General features: G+C 48.5%; 10 protein-coding genes, besides 1 other annotated feature; 6 read left to right on the top strand and 4 right to left on the bottom strand.

Moving 5' to 3' along the window:
* Positions 1-185: 185 nt before the first annotated feature.
* FFUJ_11070 (related to epoxide hydrolase) lies at positions 186-1492 on the top strand (the record flags this gene model as incomplete). XM_023569926.1 has 5 exons in its annotated part: positions 186-502; positions 595-811; positions 870-1004; positions 1060-1168; positions 1278-1492. 5 exons carry the CDS (start codon positions 186-188, stop codon positions 1490-1492), a joined length of 993 nt encoding a protein of 330 aa, XP_023437074.1.
* A 2000-nt stretch (positions 1493-3492) lies between these two features.
* On the top strand, positions 3493-4003 carry FFUJ_11069 (uncharacterized protein; the record flags this gene model as incomplete). XM_023569925.1 has 2 exons in its annotated part: positions 3493-3501; positions 3554-4003. The coding sequence occupies 2 exons, from the start codon at positions 3493-3495 to the stop codon at positions 4001-4003; spliced, it is 459 nt and encodes a 152-aa protein (XP_023437220.1).
* Positions 4004-4645: 642 nt separating this feature from the next.
* On the bottom strand, positions 4646-5588 carry FFUJ_11068 (uncharacterized protein; the record flags this gene model as incomplete). XM_023569924.1 has 2 exons in its annotated part: positions 4646-5389; positions 5469-5588. 2 exons carry the CDS (start codon positions 5586-5588, stop codon positions 4646-4648), a joined length of 864 nt encoding a protein of 287 aa, XP_023437073.1.
* A 693-nt stretch (positions 5589-6281) lies between these two features.
* Positions 6282-6364, bottom strand: a tRNA (tRNA-Lys).
* A 341-nt stretch (positions 6365-6705) lies between these two features.
* FFUJ_11067 (related to putative tartrate transporter) lies at positions 6706-8318 on the bottom strand (the record flags this gene model as incomplete). XM_023569923.1 has 3 exons in its annotated part: positions 6706-7899; positions 7950-8050; positions 8099-8318. 3 exons carry the CDS (start codon positions 8316-8318, stop codon positions 6706-6708), a joined length of 1515 nt encoding a protein of 504 aa, XP_023437072.1.
* A 2815-nt stretch (positions 8319-11133) lies between these two features.
* On the top strand, positions 11134-11886 carry FFUJ_11066 (uncharacterized protein; the record flags this gene model as incomplete). Its single annotated transcript, XM_023569922.1, has 1 exon — positions 11134-11886. One exon carries the CDS (start codon positions 11134-11136, stop codon positions 11884-11886), a length of 753 nt encoding a protein of 250 aa, XP_023437071.1.
* Positions 11887-12430: 544 nt separating this feature from the next.
* Positions 12431-13888, bottom strand: FFUJ_11065 (related to phosphatidylserine decarboxylase 2; the record flags this gene model as incomplete). The annotated part of the gene is made up of 1 exon (XM_023569921.1): positions 12431-13888. One exon carries the CDS (start codon positions 13886-13888, stop codon positions 12431-12433), a length of 1458 nt encoding a protein of 485 aa, XP_023437070.1.
* A 1093-nt stretch (positions 13889-14981) lies between these two features.
* FFUJ_11064 (uncharacterized protein) lies at positions 14982-15932 on the top strand (the record flags this gene model as incomplete). XM_023569920.1 has 2 exons in its annotated part: positions 14982-15505; positions 15551-15932. 2 exons carry the CDS (start codon positions 14982-14984, stop codon positions 15930-15932), a joined length of 906 nt encoding a protein of 301 aa, XP_023437069.1.
* A 91-nt stretch (positions 15933-16023) lies between these two features.
* Positions 16024-17498, bottom strand: FFUJ_11063 (related to fructosyl amino acid oxidase; the record flags this gene model as incomplete). XM_023569919.1 has 4 exons in its annotated part: positions 16024-16514; positions 16570-17119; positions 17172-17391; positions 17443-17498. 4 exons carry the CDS (start codon positions 17496-17498, stop codon positions 16024-16026), a joined length of 1317 nt encoding a protein of 438 aa, XP_023437068.1.
* A 550-nt stretch (positions 17499-18048) lies between these two features.
* Positions 18049-20508, top strand: FFUJ_11062 (probable isp4 protein; the record flags this gene model as incomplete). XM_023569917.1 has 4 exons in its annotated part: positions 18049-18828; positions 18878-18944; positions 18996-20257; positions 20311-20508. 4 exons carry the CDS (start codon positions 18049-18051, stop codon positions 20506-20508), a joined length of 2307 nt encoding a protein of 768 aa, XP_023437067.1.
* Positions 20509-20932: 424 nt separating this feature from the next.
* On the top strand, positions 20933-23029 carry FFUJ_11061 (uncharacterized protein; the record flags this gene model as incomplete). XM_023569916.1 has 2 exons in its annotated part: positions 20933-20961; positions 21016-23029. The coding sequence occupies 2 exons, from the start codon at positions 20933-20935 to the stop codon at positions 23027-23029; spliced, it is 2043 nt and encodes a 680-aa protein (XP_023437066.1).
* Between the last annotated feature and the right edge of the window lie 492 nt (positions 23030-23521).

Raw genomic sequence — 23521 nt, 5'->3', positions numbered from 1 at the left:
GGTCTTTTGCTAGAGGGGATTGGGATATAAATATATGCATATGAACGCGTCTGATTTTCAATATTCCAATCCTTCGTTCTTCACTTCCAAGACAGTACATATATAAGCCCATCAGTTTCAACCTTACCATCACTACACGCTCATCACACGGCAATTTACAGCCTGCCCGATAACTAGAATCAACCATGGTTTTCTCCCACTCAACCCATACTACAAACCGCGCACTCACCTACTCTTACATTCATATCCAGCCCCAACTCCCAAATACTCGATACCTTCTCTTCCTACATGGCTTCCCCTCTACCTCGTATCACTGGCACCATCAGATTTCTTTCTTCAAAGCGAAGGGCTATGGCGTCATAGCACCAGACCTACTTGGCTTCGGGGAAACCTCAAAACCGACTGAGTTGGAGATGTACAAAGGTGAGGACATGGCAAATGATATTGTTGAAATTTTGATATCAGAGTGCGTTGAAAAGTTGGTCGGCGTGGCACATGACTGGTATGTTAAGCTCATTTTCCTTTCTGGTCATCGCATTCAAATCACTCTAAGTGAATAGAGGACTGTAACGATGCTGAACCTTCATCTTCCAGGGGCTGTTTCCTTCTGTCGCGACTTGCAAATTATCATCCCGATCGCTTTTCAGGCTATGTGTACATCGACCACGGATACATGCCCCCTGGTCGTAGCCTCACTACCGCTGTTGTACAACACATCAATAGATCAGTGGAAGCAAAACTCGGGTTTTCGATCCTTGGGTACTTCCTTTTATTCGATGATGACGATGCTCCTGGACTTCTAGATCAACATGTAAGTTCCTTCCAAAGCTATTGGCTTTTGACTTGCTAAGCTATTGGAAACACTGCAGTCCGAATCGGTAGAGTCCCTATACTTTAGTACCGACGAACAGATCACCAAGAAATACAAGGGCGCTCTGGGGGGTTTACGCTCTTGGTTGACTGATGGCAAGACTACCAAGTTGCCAGCATATTTGACATCAGAGGTAGAAGTTCGGCTCACGATATGATGTCACATGAGAATTAACGTGCATGGAATAGGATCATAAACATTATGAACACGCATTCTCCAAGGAGAAAGGTGGCTATAGACCTGCGATAAACTGGTATAGAGCTGGTCTGCGTAACATTAATGAAGAAGATGAGCAAAGTGTGTCATTCCCCCTCCATGAGTAGTATCTCCTCTTCTCTGCATCTCCCGATACCTGGAGATTGCTCTCTGGCACTTCCACTTCCATATTTTACTAATACCAAATCAGAAATCACAACGGCTGCCCATATTCTAACGCACCCAACCCTGTTAATCGCGTCCACGAACGTCATTACTGCCGCAATGAATATCCCAGAGCAGATGTGCCCTTTCGTGCCCGACCTCACAGTCGAGCAAATTACTGGTGGACATTGGCTGCAGCTAGAGAAGCCAGATGAGGTGAATGAAATTCTGGATAAGTTTGTAGAGAAGGTTGGAAACTGATTGAATCGACTGATCAACCATTGGAAGAGAGCTTGAGATTGACAGACCTTAAGACCTTAACATCTTTTGCAATCCGATAACGTTTTTTGAGAGAGGGTTCTATAGTAACTTAGTATTTTATCTACTTTATGTGCCACTCGCGCCTCGGGCTGCAGAAGCTCGAATTCACGTAGTCTCAACAGCTGTAGCCAAATCTACAGATAGCTTTTGAGGTCCCTTCTAGCATTTTATTGAGGTCTGCGATGCTGATCTGACGTGGACGGATACAGCGTCGTGAAGCAGCCCACAATTCTCGAAGTGCGCCCCGACTCTCATGTCCTTACCCTCATGGACCTCGGTTGAGAAACTCGTAAGGGCATGTATGTCTGACGAATCAGAGTTGGCTCTGACCGAGCTGGAACGGCAGGATCCTAGGATCCGTAGATCCGCGGGAAGAAGTCCGAAAAGCAGCGCCGTGTTAGGTCCAGCTGACCCGGCCAGCCGTACATGGTCCTATCGACAGGGAAGGAAATATGAATGGGGAACCTTGGTGATCAATGCTTTGTTTGGGAATTAATCGAGGGAATAGAACCCCCGCGCTCTGTGTTTTCAGCTAGTGCTGACTCTGCTGATGCTACCCCAGTCCTATGATGATGTCTATGGTTGGTGAAATGAAAAGTCTAAAATGTTAAGTTCAAGCTTAAATGGCACTTTTTAATCTAGTTTATCCACTTTCATTATCTATGTCTGTTTTGTCAAAAGAATCTGTTGACTTGTTCAAGCGAAAGTGCAGGGGGCAAAGAAATTGAAGTATCTGGTATAGATGTCGATCGTCAACCCACTTGGAAGTCGTTCTGTGTAAAAGCTATGGCGATAAACTAGAGCGGCTGACATAGCTTTATATCATCACCAGAGAGAAACATTAGTTGAATCAAACCGCAGATAGTCCCCGAGCCGGCAAACCTTAACCGTTATAATCCGCAACACGAGACAGAAAAGGATTGGAATGTAATGAAGGATTTCAGACTACGTCATCACGTACCATGTCTCTCTTGTTGAAATGCCGCCGTGCCAAGCAAACGCGCTGAGAAACAAGCTCTTTCCATGCGCTATGCCCTGGGGACCAGCTCTCGGGCCCTCGCACCAGCCCACTAAGGTAGGCGAGCAGAAGCGTGACAGACACTGTGCCTGGGCTGCTAAGCAGTCCAGACAACCTCGTTTCAAACAAAGCCGCTACCCGCCCATGACGGCATTACCATATGGCAAGAGTTGACTTTGCCTGTGGCCGAGAGGATTGCCTCCGTTGACTTTCGGACCAGCTGCGTACTCACAAAAGCATGTATGCAAGGAAAACACATGACCTCTGAACGACAAGCTGCTGCCCGTTATAGACCTTATCACCTCAATCACCTTGCATGAGCTATATTCACTTAATCCTGACCTCTATTGTGTTGCAATGAAGGATTGCTGACAGGAAGTCGGCAAGTTATCGTCTCTTGGCATTAGAGCCTGTACTAAGAAATCGAGAAATGAGGCAATTCTCCGATGATGCAGCTGGATATCGAGATCAAGCGCTGCACTGTACTTTGGCAGCCAATAGAGACTCAACATCACGTCTAGGGAGCGGGCCGTAGGACTGCCAAGGATCTCGATGGCGAATGTGGGCACTTAGCTCCATGTAGATCTCACCCACTTATAGCTATGCAGGTCTAACCTTACACTTAGTTGCAGTCTGATTACTATAGAAGATTAGTTTGTGAGATATCACAGCATGACCAGTCTACTTCTTGAATCGTGTGTCATGACAACCGTGGAAGGATTCGCTATGCTGCCTTAGTCCGTTTGAGGCCGAATCCGGGTTGAAGCAGGTTAATCACGCTGCTCCTACAGCTCTCGAAGGACCGGTAAAGTGATATCTGAGGGACTATAAATATCTGTTGATTTCCCACTGCTTTCACTTGCTCAGCAAACATTCCAATCAACTCATCCCGAAGTCAAAGAAACAAGAACTTCTCAACACGATGATCTCAGTAAGTCCTGGAATCGACCATGTGACAAGTAAGGAGAGACTAATATTATCAGCTCCGATCCTCTTTGGCGCTCCTCGCCCTTCCAGCTCTAGCTGCAGCAGGCAATGTCTGTCTCGGAGTCTTTGCTGTGGCTGGTCTCGGCGATGCGCCCCCTGACGTATACTACGTCGCCTTTGCCGCAGGATCCCCATGTGACGAAAGCCGGTCAGCCAGTCTGACCGACACCCTGAACGAGAATTGGTGCTCCATTGCCAACCGCGCCCCTCAATTCGACATGTGCGGCAGCACGGCCACCATCTTCAATGCTGGAGAGCCTATTGGCGATGATGCAGACTTCAATGACTGTGGGGCAAAGTTGAGCATTAATGGAGAGGAGTTTGATGGCGAGGTTCTTGAGGAGCTTGCGGAGGATAACCCTTGCAGTGCTACATGCAACAATGGTATTGCTTTCGGTAATATTGGTGGTTTGAGACACTATGTCGACGTACCTATGTGCGACTAATTCCCTGGGGGCTTGCTTAGATGATGCTAAGATAGGGCTTCATTAGATTGAAGATGACTATTCAAGATCACGATTGCCTTACTCTAAAAATATGTATGTAGCGATTGAGTGTATTGCGATTAGTGGAATTTTTCTATAACGAGCGGCGATTGAGACAGTGTCAGACTATAGCCTGCTTTTATGTTCGACGCTGGATCTAGCTGAATTCTCGATTCTTCAATTCGGAGGATTACTTGGCAAGCGTTGGGAACACACTACCTTTTTCCGCAAAATAACGAGTCAGTCTAGACAAACGGCCCGGTGAAGAGTTTGCGTCCACGATTTGATAGAAACACTGTGATTCTTGTTGCTGTCAAGACATGAAAGTACGGGTCAATAATAACAATCTCGCTGTTTAAATCCAACGTAAGAATAATCTACCTCATGCTGAAGCCATCAAGATGCCTCTGTAGATAATAGAACCGGCCCCATACTAGTCGGTCTCCTAACCTTGTCCATTATCCGTTTGCCATTAGAGTTTAAATTCTGTCTTTCCTTCCTCTCTACCAAGTCTTCAGACTATTCTTTCAGGAACGTCACCAAACAAAAAGCATACTGCCGCACAGGTGCCTTATTCGGTCAAGCCTTAAAAACGTCTGGAAGTCAATTCACAGTCGGATCGGCAAGCCAGTACCAAACAGCTGCCAAGAAACATATGAGGGCTAAGACTCCGAGCCAATCTGGCCAATCTGGTTCCGGATCGACCTCACCATAACGCCGCTGCTCTGCTGTTGAATAGATTTGCTGTAATGGAGCATCGCCGTGCCTCGCTAGCACAGGTGGCTGGAATTGATGTACCCTTGGATAGTGATAGTCTCTCGCGGCGTTTGCACTGTTATGGACCGTAGCATACGATTGGGGAACCGACACCGTCGAGTTTTGGATGAATGTTCCATAGGATGTTGACAGAGGGGAGCTAGATATCCTGGCAAAATTCGTACCACGACCAAGGTCTTGGGTGAGCCCTTGACCTGGATGGGAAATACGGACAGGCACAGGAGCTTCGCTGCAAGTCGACTGGGCAGTCCGCTCGAATATGCCATGGCCTTTCAACCTAGTAGCCAGTCCCCCAAGATTCTGCTTCCACAATTCTGAAGTAAGCATCTGGTATGATATTGTCTCCAAGTGGAGATCATTGTCGCGCCAACAGGAGCGAAGTGCTACAAACGGAATTTCGTGAACATCCTTGATATTAACGTAGGACCTCTTTTTCATCGTCTTTCCGTGCGCAGCGATGAGATCGCAGCGGGTATCTGGGTGTCTGGCTGGACGTATTGGGAGGTAGGATTGTCGTCGAGCGGGATCTGGATGACGATTCTCGATCGGGGTGTCGTCAAAACTCGTCACCTAGCGGCGGTGTTTGTTAGCAATACTATACGCCAACACAAGCTGTAACGACGGAAATGCGGAGACCGACAACACAAACAGCCACTTTTCCATGATATATCTCCTTTGAGAGGATAACAACTGGATGGTTGAAAATGCCGCTTGTGATAGGCACGGTAGTTGTTATCCTCGTCTCAACCTCCACCCTCTTGGGCAGCATCATGATTCGGCCCTCTAGATGTGGACATTCTTGGGGTGGATGAGTGTGCAACATGGCCAAGAGAGGGACTTGGTTCAGAAGTGCGAGAGTAGCATTGATTTTGTGCTATATGAAAGTATTCGTGAAGTAACTTCGATGTGGTACGATGATGAATTGGCATCATCCCCAGGCCAGATGGTAACGTACAGACGACGACAGCATGCCGAAAGATATTACCGCTGGGAATGGTCAAATGGAGATCGGCGCAGCCTGAGAAACTGGCTAACGATGCGACCTGCAGCCATGCCAGGTAAACCACTCTGCCTTGGAGGCGCCAAGTGTAAAAAGTAAGTGGGGAAACGGTCGAGAATTGGCCGAGGATGTAGGACTCCGGCGTTGTGTCTATGGCCCATTGGTGTTCAATGTTGGGCGGTTAGCTTAGCCCCAATAGCGGTGCTTGAGATATGCTGTTGGTCGTTGCGATGCTAGGCAATGAGATGGTGAGACTCAGAGCATGATTGGTCTATCGGAGAGGAAAGAGAAAAGAATAGCATGGCAGTGCATAACTTCAGGTCATTCATCGACAAGGTTACTCGCCAACCTAGAGATGGCCAAAAACATGGTGTATACGACACAACAAGCTCTTCGTTGAATGTTTCTACAGTGTGCAAAAAAATGATAGCCTCGCTGACGCTCGCAATCGAATATAGGAACAGCCCGATGCGGGGGTCGAACCCGCAACCTTGAGATCGCGTACTCGTAAGAGTCTCACGCTCTACCGATTGAGCTAACCGGGCGTGGCTCTTAATTGTTAAGAAAGATGGGTCGGATCTGTCATTATGTTGATTTGCACGCGTAGCTGGAAGCGGGAGATTTGCGCAACACCGTCGAGGGCATTGCGTATGCAGTTTCGCCGATGTACACGGCAAGAAACTAGGATATTTGACGGTCATGTTATGCTATGTACGTCATTTCCAATGACGTTGTTAATAATTGAACTCGCGTTAATGCGTCAGCGACAAAAAGGCAAGGCAAATCAATCATGCTAATATTCATGGTAAAATAGGTACTCTAACTCGCTTCTAAGGTCATCAATATCCATTATAAATTCCAATGAATTCAATCACAACTGCAAAACTCAAACAGTGAAGCAGAACCTTGGGTTTCTCTCACCTATAGACTCAATCTCCTCCTCAGTCTTACCCTCAAGCAAGTAATCCTGCTTACCCTCATCACGAAGCTTGTTCTGTCGCTTGAAGTGAAGATGGAGGATGATATTCAGGATCAATGACACAACAAGCATTCCCATGCTGGCACCGTAGCCAGGGCGGTAGTGAGGAGCATACTGGCTAGAGAAGAGGAAGGGAGATGCGACGCCAGAAGCGTTACCGATGGTCAGATGCATACCCGTCGAGAAAGCTCGCTTTCCGTAGCGGGGGTTGTTGGCGGGAACCCAGGCGAAGGAAATACCGGATGACAGAAAGATGCCGATTGAGACGAAACAGCAGCCTGCGTATGAGACAGCGGCGCCTTTGCCAGCGATAAGCATGCCGTAGCCGATGATGGCAGACCCGATGCCTCCCATGACGAAGAAGCCTCTCTTTTGGGTGATGTCACTGAGGCGAGCGCCGATGAGATATGTGATGGCTCCGATAGCGTAGACAGGAACAGTCATCGCTTGAACCTCAGCTGATGACCAGGTGCCCATAGCCTTGACAATGGTAGGCAGGAAGACGACGAAAGAGTAAAGCATAGCCAGGGTAGGGAAGAGAGCGAAGCAGTAAACCCAAGTGGTCCAGTCCTTAACACCATCAAGAACGTCCTCCTTGAGAAGCTCTCGGTTGTTTCTAGCCCGACCGACCTGCTCATCATGAATCTTCTGCAGGTTGATCTTATCCTCCTCAGTAAGAAACTTAGCAGTCTCAGGGCTGTTGGGCAAAACGAAGGGAATAACAACGCCTGTAACAATGGTAGGTGCACCATTGATAAGGATGATCCATCGCCACGCACTCCAGCCCATGGCACCGTCCATAAAGCTAATGCCATAAGCAACAAGACCACCAGCGACACCAGAGATGGCAGCAGTGGAGAAGAAGTATGCGATACGAAGAGCAAGACTCTTGCGTCCGTAGTACATGGAGAGGTAGAGCACGACACCAGGGAAGAAGCCGGCTTCGCAGAGACCGAGGAGGAGACGGCATGCGACGAGGGCGCCAAGGTTGTTCACCCAGGCGCTGCAGGTGGCGACAATCCCCCATGCGATGGTGAGACCAGCGAGATAGTAGGCGGGTTTAAGCTTCTTGATGATGAGGTTTGAGGGGGACTCGAAGAGCTGAAGGGCATTAGTTTCGTAAAGAATGGAGGACTTTTTTGGGAGCTTACACAGTAGGTGACGAAGAGTACGGAGACGGAGAGTTGGAACTCATTTCCTGTCAAGCCGAGATCTTCTTCCATGCGGAACAGACGAGCGTTTCCAATGTTGACTGCAACCTGTTAGACCCTTCATTTGCGAGAAGAGTAGAGTGGCATACCTCGATCCATCATATTCATCAGATACACCCACATAACCATCGGAATAATGCGATAATCGAGCTTTCTGAGGATAGCCCTCTCAGTCTGCTTATCGACATACTCATAGTTCTCACCACGCGCCTCCTCAATACCCCTCGCCTCAGCCTTCATATCAGAGCCAGAAGACGAGTTGGGACGCGTAGGTTCTTGATGAGCGGAGACATTGTCATGGGCTGTCATCTCGGCTACCAAGCTGATATCAACAAAGCCGGGGAATGAAAGAAAGGGGAGAAGTTTCAACCCTGAGAAGACGATGCTGGATGATCGACGGGAGAGAAAGAACGGTGGATGGGGGACCAGTTTTATACACAAGCCAAGATATTTCTTACCCCGTGGGAAAAGATATCTGGACCTCCCCACAAACCCCAAGGTGTCTTCTCCATATCGCAGATTCTGTTATCCAACGCCAAGCCTATGCAATTGCCACGCGAGGCTTGTCTTGGCAACCGTAACGCCTTATCCAATCACTCTCATTCCTGTGCCAGCATCGGACAATATCCACACGAGGGTTACAGCCAAGGCTCGCCATATCTCCTTCACAATCTCGACCCATATCTGCATCTTTTGCAAGTAGATATGGGGATATCCCCGGATTTGCTGTCGCCAAGGCTGTGACAACGGCTCCGCGTTTTGGCAATGCGTCTTTTTCTAGGGTTGACAGCTCAAAATATCGCCAGATCAACCCATGAAGCTGAAGGAGTAGTAGCGATTTCAAGGGGCGGCTATGACTTGAGGCTGCAGGACTTGACATAGCCGACACGTGGCGGACGAGCGGAAGAATTACCACATCGATGGCAAGCTGGTGCAGATGGGGTTTTTTATCTTGGCTGTTTCTTGGCTCTCCGAATGCAAAATTTGGGGTGAGAAGAAAAGAGAGAGATGTGCAGTTTTAGGCGAGATGAGAGACTATGCTGACCCCCAAACTTTTGACGTGGTCTCCTCTATACTCCGCCTTTTGTGCCCCAACTTATTCATGCTTAAAATAAAGATGACCAATAGGAATGGGGGCAATTTGTTGAATCATCGGGGTAGGTGAGAGTCCATTCTCCTGGCTGGCTCCAATCTGTTGTCCTGTCTTCATAGTGATTCAAGTGTCATCAGCCAATTCTGGGGTAAAATGCACAAACGGGGTACATCAGATCATCTCAGATCACAACATTCGACTTTTTCCCTTCTTTTGACATCTGCATCTGAATCTCTAAAAACAGGAAAAAGCTCTCACCGACCCCACGGGGAACCCCATACGAGAAGATGGAGACGAGTTGGAGAATGCGGCCGTTGCGACGCGCCAGCCAAGACTGCCAAGTCTGCCAAGCTAACTCAAGTCGAACGAGTTTTTCTCTTCTGGTGGAGCGATCTCTTGGGTACTCGTCATGGTATTTCCCTGTTCCATTGTTGAGGATGAGGGCTTTGTGTCTTGTCTTTTCTCGGCGTCCGGTAACCCGGGAATCGTGGGGATCTGCTTGGCGTGTCGAACCATCGCGGGGAAAGGAAGAAGAGTCTGGGGAATCTAGATGTGATTTGAGTGAATTAATGGTGATGTTGAGCTGAGTTTTGAGGTGCACTATGCATTGCCAAAGTTGTAGGTTGCCATGTAGCTTTTGCATGATATTGAATCACGCTTGTAATCTTAAAGCCGCGTTTCACTACCCGGGCCATCTGCCGTGAGGGGATGCGCTTTCACTGACAAACAGAAAATTCTAGTGTCTTGCAGATCATTTGGAGAAAACCACCAGCAGGTGAACCAAGGGGCCAAGAAGGTTCCTTCGAGATCCGTCCCCGACGCATTAGGATATGTATGTCCGTCTTGGCGGATGCAAAACACGCGTGGCATGCACACCTCGGTTTTCTACCGAAGAGGCTTGACAGGCGTCAGGTTCATCATGCTTTTGTATATATGTTGAGATAGGTCTGCAGATGTTTCATGGCCCAATGGCCTGAATCTGGCTGTGGTGGCAAGAGGGTCTTGCAGCTGCCAAATACTGCACACAATCGTATCTTGTTATGTGACCTCGAATTTGGTGTTTCCTGGTTACAATTGTAAGTCGAATGGACAGATTGACATACAGTAATCGTTATCTCTTCCAAATAAGTGATCCTGCGTAGCAAATGGGCCGTAAAATAGAGCAAACTGTGTTCCAGTGTTTTAAAAAGACCGTAAAATGATATTTGCTGAGATGAAGTGTCACCTACGGCGCGATAGCCCCTAACAGGCAAGCATATCATTTTGCCAAAGCAGAAAAACAATGGATCAGTGAAGCAAACAATTTGGTTGATGGTTTCGGAAGAGGTTTGTTGATGGACCAGGCATCTTAAGGCATAATGGATCGGTGACAAGCACACGCAATGCAGTTTTACTATTGATTGTTCAGACGCGCGTGCTTTGCAAATCCATTAGTTGTGCAATCGGCAAAGAACGACAATGTTGGGCAAACAATAAACAATAGCTGATACAATCGACTTTGCCATTACTAGACAATCGGGAAAGGTGTTCTACCATCATGCTCTGATGCATCATGAATTGGGATGATTGCACTTGATTGCACTGGCAAATTCATCTGTGTCACGTCACAGGGTAGCAAGCACTTTATGCCAGTGCACAAACACTGCATAACTCAGTGGCTGCTTGTGACAGTGGCAGTGTGCGGTGGAGCAACAGTGAATGCCACTGGACTTTAGGCAGCGATCCCCTGCAATTTAACCCTGCTAGACTCATTTTAGCTTTCTCCTCTTCCCAACTCTAACCACTCTCAACCCTGCACGCGAATCCACATCTGTTATTCCCGAGACAAGGGCTTTTGACATTGTAAGTTGACTTCGACCGAATGACTCCTTCGGCAGTGCTGACTTTTGCGCGTTGAAAGAGCCTCATCTGATCAAACTTTGCTGATTGAGTTGTCGCTGACAAGAATAAAAAAGTGCTCGCCTGCGCGTTCATTTGTTCGTCACTTTCTCCCCACGTATATCCATCACGACCATCGCTAAATCGCCCAAGATGTTCAAGCAACGATCTCACGAGACCCATCACAACACACACGTCCCCGAGATCAAGGCCAACCCGGGTGAGTACACCGTCGCTGTTCTTGGCGATAGCCTCTTCGAGCGCTTTAAATCAACCGGTAAATTCGTGAGCGTCGAACCAACCGCCGACGAAATGTTCAAGCTTCGCTCTCACCAGACCCACCACAACACCCACGCTCCCCAGATCAAGAACAACCCTGGCCAGTACACCACCGCCCTCCTCGGCGCCAGCGGTGTCGAGCGCTTCAAGACCACTGGCCGAATGCTGAGCATCAACAAGGACTCGCGCATCCTCAACCTCGGTGTTGGCGGTGACAAGATCTTGAATGTTCAGTACCGCATGGATCAAGGCCTCGTCCGCCTTCTGAAGCAGCACCAGCCGAACATCAAAACTATGTACATCCACATGGGATCCAATAACCTCAAGAAGCAGGGTCTTCGAAAGGGTGATGCGGATGTGTACGGCGCGGTTGTCAAGCAGTTGCGAACTGAGTTTCCCGACATGACTCTTGTCATCACTGCGTTGTTCATCCAGCGTGGTCTGGGACTTGATGTGATTGACGATGCGAACAACAAGCTCAAGGCTATTGCCGAAGAGCATGGATGCGTGTTCCTGCCTTTTGGGGATGACCAGGCGGGCATCATGAGCGAGGACAATGTCCACTTGAACGAGTTTGGGTATCGCAAGTGGAACGAAATCCTCACCAACGACATGAACAGCCGTTGAGAGGCGCGCCCGTCACGATTTTATGACGAAATACAGAGCCCGGGTGGTCTGAGGACCGCCATGCAATTTCATTTTGATGCAAGCGAGCCATCGTCTCTACAGAAGTAAGTGGTTTCATCAAGTATCTCACACTGTATTGAATGAGCTAACCTTTCGTTTGAAGGAGACGCAGGGAAACACCTGCAGTATGTTTTTCTTACCAGTCCCGGTCATGATATTGTGTCGCTGCGAAAGTTTGGGTGGCCTTGGAGGAAGGATACTTATGATTGAGACCTTACTCTAAATCGAGTCAAGGTTCGGAAAGTACCATACAGTACAGTCTTGTATTCCTGTCCTAGACTAGAAGTTTCGTTGCCCCCTTCAAACTCTTTCCCGTGTGCTCTCCAACCATGCTGTGTCTGCCAAAACCCCCTATTCCCAGTTAATGATTGACACCGCCTCTGCGAGTGAGGCTCACATTTGTAACTTCAACCACGTCCATCACCTCTGCGATTCCACCCGAGACAGGCCTATCGAGATAAATAATGACCATTCCCAGATACCTTTAGTTACCAACAACAGCCAGCAGACTGTTGACGCGGCTGTTATTCTCCGTATCCATATCATAAGGAGGCGGTCGCTTCCACAAAAGCTTAACACCCGGCTGGAAGATCATGCAGTGCGAACTCCCGCCAAAGTGAAACATGCCAATCTGCTGCCCTTTGGTGATATGAGCGTCTTTCTCAACGATAAACTCACAGCCCGAAACTTCAGCCATGCCAATGAATACAATAGCCATGAGTCCAATCTTTGGGTTATCAGCCTGAATCCAGATGATGCCCCGTGTAGCCACAGCGCTGATATAAGGCTGCGAGTAGTTCGGCGCCGCGGGATCAGGATCATCTGGGTTACCAGCAAGACCTTCAAAGTAGTTCTCACTGTAGTACGACCCGGGAACGAGCTCAATGTCAACAACCTTACCGCTGACAGGCGCGTGCCAGCGATGATAGCTCTTTGCGCTGAGGAAAGCTTGGTACACAGTTCCATTGACGAGTTTGCTTGTGTTGGGGTTGGAGTTGAGCATTCTATCGAGGGAATAGGGCTGGGACTTGAGCCAGAATTGATCGTGGAGCTTCACGCCCTCGGCGACTTGAAGGGGCGCCGACTCGCATGCATTGGCGATGACGAGGGTTGGATCAGGGTATTCTGGGGTTGGAGGGGCGTCATCTGGGCAGACGATGGGGCGCATACCATCTTTGAACTCTCTGATGAAGAAATTGTCCCAGGACTTGTAGCCGTAGTATTTGTCATCGGGGTTGCAGACGAAGATCTCGTCAAATGTTGGGCCGCCGTCCTCACCAGTGTTGGCTACAGTGGCGAGCATATGCAGCGCATCCTCAGACAGCCAGCCCTCCAGACCAGACTGAGAGGCAGGAGATTCTAAGAACGAACCCCAAGTGTCAAGAATACCCTTGAATGAAGCATTGACCTCAGGGAGAAGCCAGAACTCATAGCCAGCAACAGTTCCCATTGGCCAATCAAGAACAGCATTGATAGGAAACCCGATCATACCCATAGCAGTAGGAGGATCCTGCTTATCAAAGAACGGCGGGGCAGATTGGATAATGAGACTGAGGACATCGATGAACTCGTCAAAGGTCTTGAGGGCCGGTTCACCAGTGGGGTCATAGTGCTTAGACGACTGGGTAAACATGTCATTGGCAAGAGTCTTGAGGTAGGGAGTATTATTGACGAGCTTTTGGAAAGCGTCGATTTTGGGGTTGGGATCAAGAGCAGCAAAGTTTCTCTTTCTGGCCTGCTTGAGCTTAGAGGCGATCCAGTCCTGAATCGCTGGGCGTTGCCCAGGGAGCCATTTGCCGATGGGGCGGTGGGCTGTGAGTGGGAGTGTGGTCTGCCCAGGGAGGCGTTTTCCATTGTTGTGATGGGATGAGAGATGGTGTGCAGTCAGCCCGGAGAGCTGTTTGCCGAGGGGGTTGTGGCTTGTGAAAGCGGGTGTAGTCATGATGAACGGTCACGTTGATACGAAGAGAGTGAAATTGGTTGAAGATGTGAGTAAACTAGAAGTGGTTTGATGCCTTCGACTTTATATACCAAAGAGGTTCTTGATTGACGTATAGGTCGAGCTGAAAAGAAGATGCGGAGTCTCTTACGGATCAACACCAGCCGACGTGACACGGAATCTGCACCACCAATGACATCCCAGCATGACCGAGACATACATCGCTCAGCCCGCCACAATTCAGAAATACCTGCCCAAAAGGCTCAAAGGTGCAGAAACTGCCGTCGTATATGCACTCACCCGCAGCTAATTACATCACAGATCCGAATACTCCCTCAGATAATAGACGATAGAGATGCTTGCATGTGAACTGTCTGGGACACAAAGTTCTGACTTGGCTGATATCACATATCGCGGGGTAACTACCGCTTTTCGTTTGCGTTGCGCGAAGGAACTGGTGGTATGTGATATCGTCGCAAGAATGTAGGACGAGGAGGGGGAGCTTGGTAGGACTGTGAGATGGGGCTGACGTGTTGCAATTAGAGCAGGATACAGAAAATTGCGGCGGAGGACAAACGCGAACAAGACCTATTGACTTGTACAAGGCCACGATTGTAATCCGTCCGACAATGCATTGATACAGACTGGGGCAGCCATCACTCTCCATCACACGTCACATTCCAGAACATCCCGAACATCTAGCCTTGTGACTGTTTATGAGACGCTGAGAATGGATTGCTTATTCGACTATCAAACGAAGCAAGGAGAATAGTAACTCGGGAATGAATTTAAGATCTGTAAGTATATCTGTTTCTGTAATTGGTATAAAGACGCAGAGTCTGATCTCATCTTATCTTATCTTATCACATAGGATAGACTAAAAATTTAACTAAACACCATGTCGCGCTATCATGAACTACCGAATTTCCAAGCCAATAGCGCCCTCTCGGAGATTACAAAAAGTCTTCCATAAAGGAGTATTAAATCTAGCTGAGCCCCTAAAATGTTTTTTTTTTTTTTTTCGTAATCACCATCCACTCCTTCTTTGATCCTGCGTTTCGACGCCATTCCGCTCATTAACTCGTTCTTTCTAAATATGTTGTTCCTCAAGTACTCAGCCGTCGTTGCTGCTTTTGCTCTTTACGGGCAGACTAGCGCTGGGCCTTGCAAGCCCGTCACTCGTGCTACGAGCTCAGACTTGGAAACCTCCAGCACGGTTACGAATGAAGCTTCGTCAACTGTGACGAACTCACTCTCGGCTGAGACCTCGGCAACGGTCGAAACTTCTTCGGTTGCTACGTCGGTTGAGAGCTCGGCGACTACCTTTTCGTCTGAGGCCTCAACCACTGCTGGCGATTCTTCGACCCTGTTCACCTCCACCGCGACGCTTGACGCAACGACCACCGAGTTTGTCTCTACCAGCACCGATGTCTCTACAACAGCGACTGCGACGACTTCTGCTGCGCCGGTGTGCGAGTTCACGGGGGTTTACACCAACTACGTCAAGAACCCGTCTTTCGATAATCTAGACGGCAACGGAGACCCAACAGTCGACCCGTGGATCTTGCTCGGTGTCTCAACTCTAACCACCAATTTCCCCAGAACAGGAGCCCGGTCTATGTAAGTCCACAACTCTCCTACAATCGACACTACTAACTGATACAGGGCATACTCTTACCCCGACGCCGCGGTCGGAGGAAGTTCATCCATCCTTCAAGAACTAACTAACACCGTCGCCGGACAAGAATACGTCTTTAAATTCCACTATGCGCTCATTGAAGGCCAGCCTCTTGAATCAGAGGAATGCAGAATCGGTACATTCGCTGGTTCGGGGGGCGCAAACCGACTGTTTCTTGCTGTCGATGGCGATCAGGCAATTGTGCAGGATCAGTATTACGAGCAGGAGTATCGTATTACTGCTGAGAATGATAACCAGAGGTTGTCGATTGGGTTCTTCTGTACAAGCCAGCCGTCAGCGGGAACGGTCAAGATTCAGATCGATGATGTTTCGGTTTATGACTACTATGAGGGCTGTGAAAGTCCTTGAGAGGAAGTCGATATGACTGGGGCAGTGTGCATACCGCCTTGAGATATTTTGCAACGTATATAGATTCACTAGCTATGCATTGAATAATAATCTACAACTTCGTTTCCGTCTTGATACCCATGACATCCCTCAAGTCCTTAATCTCAGTATCAGGTCGATGCGAAGTTGGTTTCGCAACTCGTCCTCCATAAACCCATTCCTTCCTCAATCCCGTCTCACGACCTTCCAACGCATCGGCGATGTACTTCCCAATGATAGGAAACATTTTGAACGCGTGTCCAGAATCGCCTGTAGCGAGAAGAAGATCTTTATGTTTGGGGTGGCGATCGATGAGCCAGTGAGCATCCGGTGAATCGGTACACCAACATACACGCGCATCGAGAAGAGGACGGTCGGAGAATTGGGGCATGACGGTGTTGATGAATTTTCTGATAGCGACTTCTGCTTCGTGGGGAATGCCGTCTTGGGGATGGTCGCTTGAGTACCGGGGGATTGAGTAATTAGTTGTGTTGCCGTCCTCATCGACGAAAGTGCCTTTTTGGTATTGATACCCGGGGTTGTTGTCGCAGATCTTGATCAGTTCTGGTTCTTATTAGCAACGGTATTTCAGGCAATTGTAATATGAAGTGTCACCTACTTGTGTCCGGATCTGGTTCAAACATGAACCCAAGCTCATAGTTATCGATCACAGGAACTCCCTCCCACTCAGCAGCCTCTTCATCAGTAAGCTGGATATGGCCCAGAGTCCAGCACTTTGACCATAGCTGTTGCGACAACTCGGGCAGTAGTTGTGGCGATGCAGCGCCCGTGCTGAGGATGTAGTGATCCGCATGAAGAACCTCACCAGAAGCGACACGGATTCCAGTCATTGAGCCAGAAGTATCGAGCTCAAGGCTGGTCATTATACCACCAAGGCCTGATGTGAATTTGACTCCCATACTTTCGGATTCAAATGCCCATTTCTCAAGGGCTTTTCGAGCGTGGACCCATCCGCCGAGACTGTTGTAAAGACCCTTCCAGTTCTCGATCCCAACGGCGTTCTTCAATTGGGGAACACGTTTGACGATCTCATCTCTGCCACTGATGAGCTCTAGGTTATTGGCTTTTCCTGCTCTCTTGAGGTTTTCGTAAGACTTTTCAAGGAAAGACTCTGCTTTCTTGTCACCCATCGTAGTAGTGATACGTCCCTATTTTTGTGAGTCTAAGCCCCAAGGACGGCGATTGAGATCGATAACTCACTGTCTCAAAAAATACATCATGCCATTCTGGATCTCTCCAAGCGTCGAGTGCTTCAAGAGCAAGGCGCGTGTAAAGTGGTTCGTCGTACTCAGTACGCATCACCTTGTTCAAGTCGTGACCAGCAGAGTCTAGACTCGGCCATGGGTGGCGGTCAATACAAGTGATGTTGGTATAGCCACGCTTAGCTAGGTGGTAGGCTGTACTGATACCGAATGTGCCCCTAGAATTATAGGGTTAGTCTTGATGGTGAATTGGTGGGGCTCAGACTTACGCTCCGATGATTAGGATGGACGAGTCCTTGTCTAGGGATGATACTGTGCGAGCCATGATGATGAACAAACTTTGTACTATCCTAGAAAGATGAAAGATAAGGGTCAAGAACAAAATTATACTATCAGGCGTTGAAGCTGGCGGTTTTATTCGTGATGTGACGCCCGTAACCGGAGCAGATACGATATCTGGTGACAAATCAAGGCTGGACCTTCCTTCACTCAACTACCCCGCAATCAAGCTTCAGTTTATCGTCTCTAAGTGGCAACCTCTAATCAAGAACTAGTCAAAGTATCAAGATAAGGTAGGGTAGCAAATATTCTCCTCAACCCCGAAGCTAAGGACCTGATGATCCGGCGACCAATCAGAAACTAGCTCAAATGACAATATCGCTTGGACCTTCTTCTTGCATGAGGGGCAGATAAACTAACGTTTGCCGAAATCCGGGGAGGGGAGTAGCATCGAATGTGACATTACTCGCGATAAGACAAAGTTATAAAATGCCGAGACCTTCGCGCCAAGAAAACAATGCGTCCCCAGAAGATCCCATCTTGACCTTGTTTCGATTTAATTTGACAGGCATTTCTTTGTCATTGAGGCAGCCATCATGGCACCCAAAGTCGAGTATGCCGATAACCTTGGGCCTTCAAGACAAGAAGACGGTACCATTGAGGGCACTTCCGAAGAAATCATCGACAATCCGGACAAAGCTACTGCATTCGCCATCAGTGGTATAGATGAACACTACGACATTGACTCTGACAACTCGCCCCAGCCTGAAGTCAGAGCAAATGTCCCCAATGTCGACGATCCTTCTATGCCTGTTAACACGCTTCGTGCGTGGGCTTTAGGTCTTCTGTTCACCATCCTCGGTACTGGTATCAATCAGTTCTTTTCGATGAGATATCCCAGTGTGACCATCTCATCGCTCGTCGCACAATTAGTCGCGTATCCAGCCGGAAGAGCCCTTGCGCACGCCCTCCCCATCATGAGAATCACACTATTCGGGAGAGAAATTGCGCTTAATCCCGATCATCATTTCAACATAAAAGAGCATGCACTCATCACCATCATGTCGAACCTTTCGTTCGGACCGTCTTGGGCGACGGATATCATCCAAGCGCAGGTTGCGCCTGCGTTCTTGGGGCTAAAGACTCCGGTTGGGTATCAGTTTTTGCTCGCGCTTACGATGCAGCTGTTTGGTCTTGGAATGGCGGGTATGGCGTACAGATTCATTGTTGAGCCTCCGCATATGGTTTGGCCTTCGACGCTTGCTAATGCGGCGCTGTTTCAGACGTTGCATGGGAGGGCGAACCCGAAGGCTGATGGGTGGAGTATCTCGAGGTATCGCTTCTTCGTTTACGTTTTTGCTGGTGGTTGGCTCTGGGTAAGCAATTGTCTCCTTGTATTTGGTGTCACCGCTGACGGCCTTTTAGTACTGGCTTCCTGGGTTCCTCTTCACTGGCCTAAGCACCTTTGCCTTCATCTGCTGGGCTGCACCAAGTAAGTTGACCGCTCAGTTCACCCTTGCTTCGCCGTACTGACTTCTGTTAGACAACATCGTCGTCAACAACTTCTTCGGCATGTCAACCGGCCTAGCCTATCTCCCCACCACGTTTGACTGGTCTCAGATCGCATACAACGGCTCCCCCCTCGTCGTGCCTTTCTGGGCACAAGCCAACGTCTTCGCCGGATGGGTCATAATATTCGCCCTCGTCACACCAATTCTGTACTACACAAACACTTGGTACACTGCTTATCTACCCTTCTCCGGAGGCGATATCTACGATAATACTGGTAACGTCTTCAACGCCTCACGCGTCGTTGATCGACATGGAAATTTCTCACCGGAAGACTACAAGGACTACAGCCCCATCTTCATGCCAGTCACTTTCGCTCTGAGCTACGGTATCTCTTTTGCGACAATGACTTGCGTTCCGACGTATATCTTCCTCAATTACTGGAAGCAGATCCTCGGCGCCTTCAATCCACAGAGAAAGAAGGATATACATGCTCGGCTGATTGAGAGATACCCTGATGCTCCTTGGTGGTGGTATGCTGCATTGACCGCTATCGTTCTTGGTCTCACAATCATGGTGCAAGAAGTGTACGACACACAGATGCCTGTCTGGGGTGTCTTCCTCGCTTTCGGACTAGCAGCATTCTATCTCATCCCTACTGGAAGCGTCTATGCTGTCGCCAATCTCAACAGTAATGTCCTCACTGTCCTTGGTGAGATTATTTCTGGATACGCCATTCCTGGAAAGCCCGTTGTTATGCTGATCTTCAAGTTCTACGCGTACACTGGACTAAGTCAAGCGATGATCTTTGCCTCGGACATGAAGCTCGGGTTGTACATGAAGATTCCTCGTCGCACTCTATTTGTCGCACAGTTGACGGCGTGCATCGTTGGGTCTCTCACCCAGAACGCTGTTGTTCTGTGGATGTTGCACCACGTCAAGGACATCTGCGAGAGCGACCAACCCAACAAGTACACTTGTCCTCAAGGTCGAGTCAACTTCTCCTCCAGTATTGTTTGGGGAGCTGTCGGCCCCGCCCGTCTCTACAGCGTTGGCAAGATCTACGCTGGACTGTTGCACTTGTTCTGGCTTGGAGCTCTTCTCCCTGTAGTCACATTCTTCCTCAAGAAAAGGTATCCCAACAGCAAGTTGCTGCGTAATCTTCACTGGCCTCTCTTCTTCGCTGGCACTGGAAACGTACCTCCCGCTACAGGCATCAACTACAGCTCTGCTTTTGCAGTCTCATTCATCTTCAATAAGTGGATTCGCGGGAAGTATCCGCATTGGTGGGCAAAGGTGAGTCTGCGATAAAATATTTGTCCACGCTCTGCTTAGCTAACATCAAACAGTATAATTACGTCCTGTCCGCGGCGCTAGACTCTGGTCTTGCAATTTCTGCTATTGTGATTTTCTTCGCCCTCGTTTTTCCGGGTGTCAGTCTTAGTTGGTGGGGAAATAACGTCCAGGGCACGACTGCGGATGGCCTCGGTACTCCGTGGAGGAAGCTGGGCACCAATGAGACGTTTGGGCCATCTACTTGGAACTAAGAAAGTGTTTGAAGATGGATTGTGTGTTTCAGTTTTTGTATTGTTACTTCGTAGTGAGAAAGAAGAATGATTGACGTTCGTAAAAGGAGGCAAATCTTGGAACGTGTAGCCCAAGTGACAGAAGACTGAGGCAATTCATTACAGGCTTAGTAGCCTTGAGAGTAATATTTTCTGGTGCATAAGCATGGGCCAGATGTCTTCATGCTCCTAGGCCCTCGAACGTTGCCCAATCACATAATTTTCGGTCAAATACGACGAGTACGCCAACGCTAGTGTCAACTGAGGTGCTTGCTCCGCGTGTTGGTAGGATCATCAAGGCCCGAGCTATCCGAGGCAGCCATGTATATAAGTCATCAGAAGAACAGGTCAAGGGATAATTAAAACCACCAAATCTCATTTATCCGTCACAGTTTCTCTATTAATTATGGTTTCTTTCAACATTCTCAGAGCCTTGTATGTCTTTGGCGATTGAAATACGTATATGAAAACTGCTAATAGCTGAATTAGGACTTGTTTTAACTCGGCACAGAGAATCTTACACCCTTCAACTCCCTCCCAACCAGTCACACTAAAGCTGACCGGCGATCCTTGCATTCAAGTCGATGGAGTATGGCAAATCACCGAAGACTGCATCGATCCTCTCTACTCCCGGCCTGTAATCGATAGCGAGACTCATGTGACATTGACGATCCCTCATCTTCGGGTGTCAGGACATTTCGAAGGAACTTTCGTTGACTTCAACATCTACCTCCCTAAGAATGGCTGGAAGGGACGCTTCTTCCAACTCGTCTATCCACTACAGAACTCGAGTGCGTCCGATCGGGAGATAGGCTTTGGAGCAGAGAGCGGAGGATATACCGTTCGTGCATCTGGTCTACCAACCTATCGCGGTGATGCGGCTGCAGCTAAATTTGGCATGATGATTGCACGCGAGCATTACAAGCCCAAGAATAACAAGATCCACGGGTATGTCTATGGAGGTAGCGGTGGATCTCTTATCACTGTTGGAGCAATGGAAAATACAATTGGTATATGGTCTGGTGCTGTGACACTTGTCCAAGCTGTACCAGTTTCCATCAACAACTGGTCTGTTCGTGCTCTTGCAGGTCTCGTTCTTCAGACTAAGAGCGCCGAGATCGAGGAAGTGCTTAGGCGTGGTGGTAGTGGGGACGTCTACTCAACCTTCAGTCACACTGAAAGAAAGGTCTTTGAAGAGGCCACGGCCCTTGGTGTCCCTATCAAAGGATGGGAGACATTCTACGAAACTGGGGCGTCTGAGTCACTTTGGGAGTCCATAAGAAGTGTGTCCGGCTCGGCTGTGATGAGAATGGATCCGACCTATGTGGAAGACTTTTGGAATAAGCCGGGATACTTGGGCACTGAAAAGTCTAAGCTTGGTGATATGTTTCGCGAGGAGATGCTTGATTACGAAACCTTGATCACTTCTATCAAGTATGACGTCAACAACGTTCCTGTCGAGCTGACCTTCGGCGAGGCACCAAAATCAACGAGAACATACTGGTTGGACATCATCATCATGTCCAAAGATGGCGAGGAAATTGGTAAGATCACAGCTAAGGGTCAGGACAACCGTGATAACAATACTGTCACCCTTCACCCAAATAATGACACCGCAGCCCTCTCCCTTCTGCAAAAAGGGACTCAAGTCCACATAAGCAACCGAATGTTCCTCGCCATGCACGCACTCCATCGTTACTCGGTACCCAAACGCGCAGGCTTCTACGGCTATGACTATCTCCGTGATTCCATGAGAACTCCCATCTATCCTCAGCGCTCAGCGCTTGTTGCGGAGCAAATTGCAAGATCTGGTAGTGGCGGCGCTACGTTTTCGGGCAAGTTCAACGGCAAGATGATCGCCATGGATAATCTGATGGACGTTGACGCGCTCCCTTGGCATGCAGATTGGTACAAGAACCAGGTCAAAAAGGCATATGGAGATGAATTCGACAATAAGTTTCGTCTTCATTACACTGAGAATGCGGATCATCAAATGGGTCTTGTTGTAGATTCCAAGAGCTCCAGAATTGTGGACTTTACAGGCATGTATGAGCAGCATCTGCGAGATTTGAGTGTTTGGTGCGAGACAGGGACATATCCTAGCACTTCAACAAATTACACCATAAGCAATTCCCAGGTACGATTACCTGCTATGGCATTGGAGAGGAAGGGAATCCAGCCTGTTGTGAGCCTAAGCGTCAACGGTAGCAAACAAGTCGAAGTCAAGACAGGCACTACAGTTACCTTCAGGGTACATGCCGAGGTTCCTCCGGGTGCAGGAAAAATTACTTCATTGCAATGCGATTTTGAAGGAACAGGGAATTTTGTCAAGAAGAGTTTTAGAGAGGTTAGGCAATCTGCTGGGACTATGGTTTCATATACCTACTATCGACAGGGGACTTTTTTTCCTGCTGTTAGGGCTGCTTCCCAAAAGAAGGGCAACATAGATTCGCCATATGGTTTGGCCTTGAATCTTGGGCGGATGAAGGTTGTCGTCGTTTAGTTAGTTGTTTTGCTGGTGATGTGAACTCATAGAACCAAGATTGCTACCAACCAGGTAAGCCACCAATGAGGTATTCAAATTCATTTAGTATATCAAGTCATGATCCAATTTCTGGGCTAACACCTCGGTCGTGTATTTCTTTTGGTACAATCCTCGGTGTAGTTAATGACGTGTCAGTGTTGCCACTGAGTGTTGGCTGGTTACACAAACCTCACGCCCCCCTCCTAACTTCAAGGCCTGTTGCAGCCTCATTCAAAACTCTTTCATTCCCTTCCCTCATCAGATGAACGCTCTGCCCGTTTAATTTACCAAACTTAATAAAATGAGACATACAAAATTGCCGTTTGTATGCTCGATCTTCTACACCTGGCAACAGAGTTTCCAGTAGCAGGTTCAAATGCATGCCCTCAATCTCCTCGAGGTTTGGTCGGTACAGGGGGCGTGATTTACCCACGCCTTTTGATTGATCGCCTGATGTGAGTGTCTGTCTGC

Source organism: Fusarium fujikuroi, chromosome FFUJ_chr10 (assembly GCF_900079805.1).
Source record: "Fusarium fujikuroi IMI 58289 draft genome, chromosome FFUJ_chr10".
Lineage (NCBI taxonomy): Eukaryota > Fungi > Ascomycota > Sordariomycetes > Hypocreales > Nectriaceae > Fusarium > Fusarium fujikuroi.
Note: the sequence above shows the minus strand (reverse complement) of the source record. Positions and strands in the feature narration are given on the sequence as shown.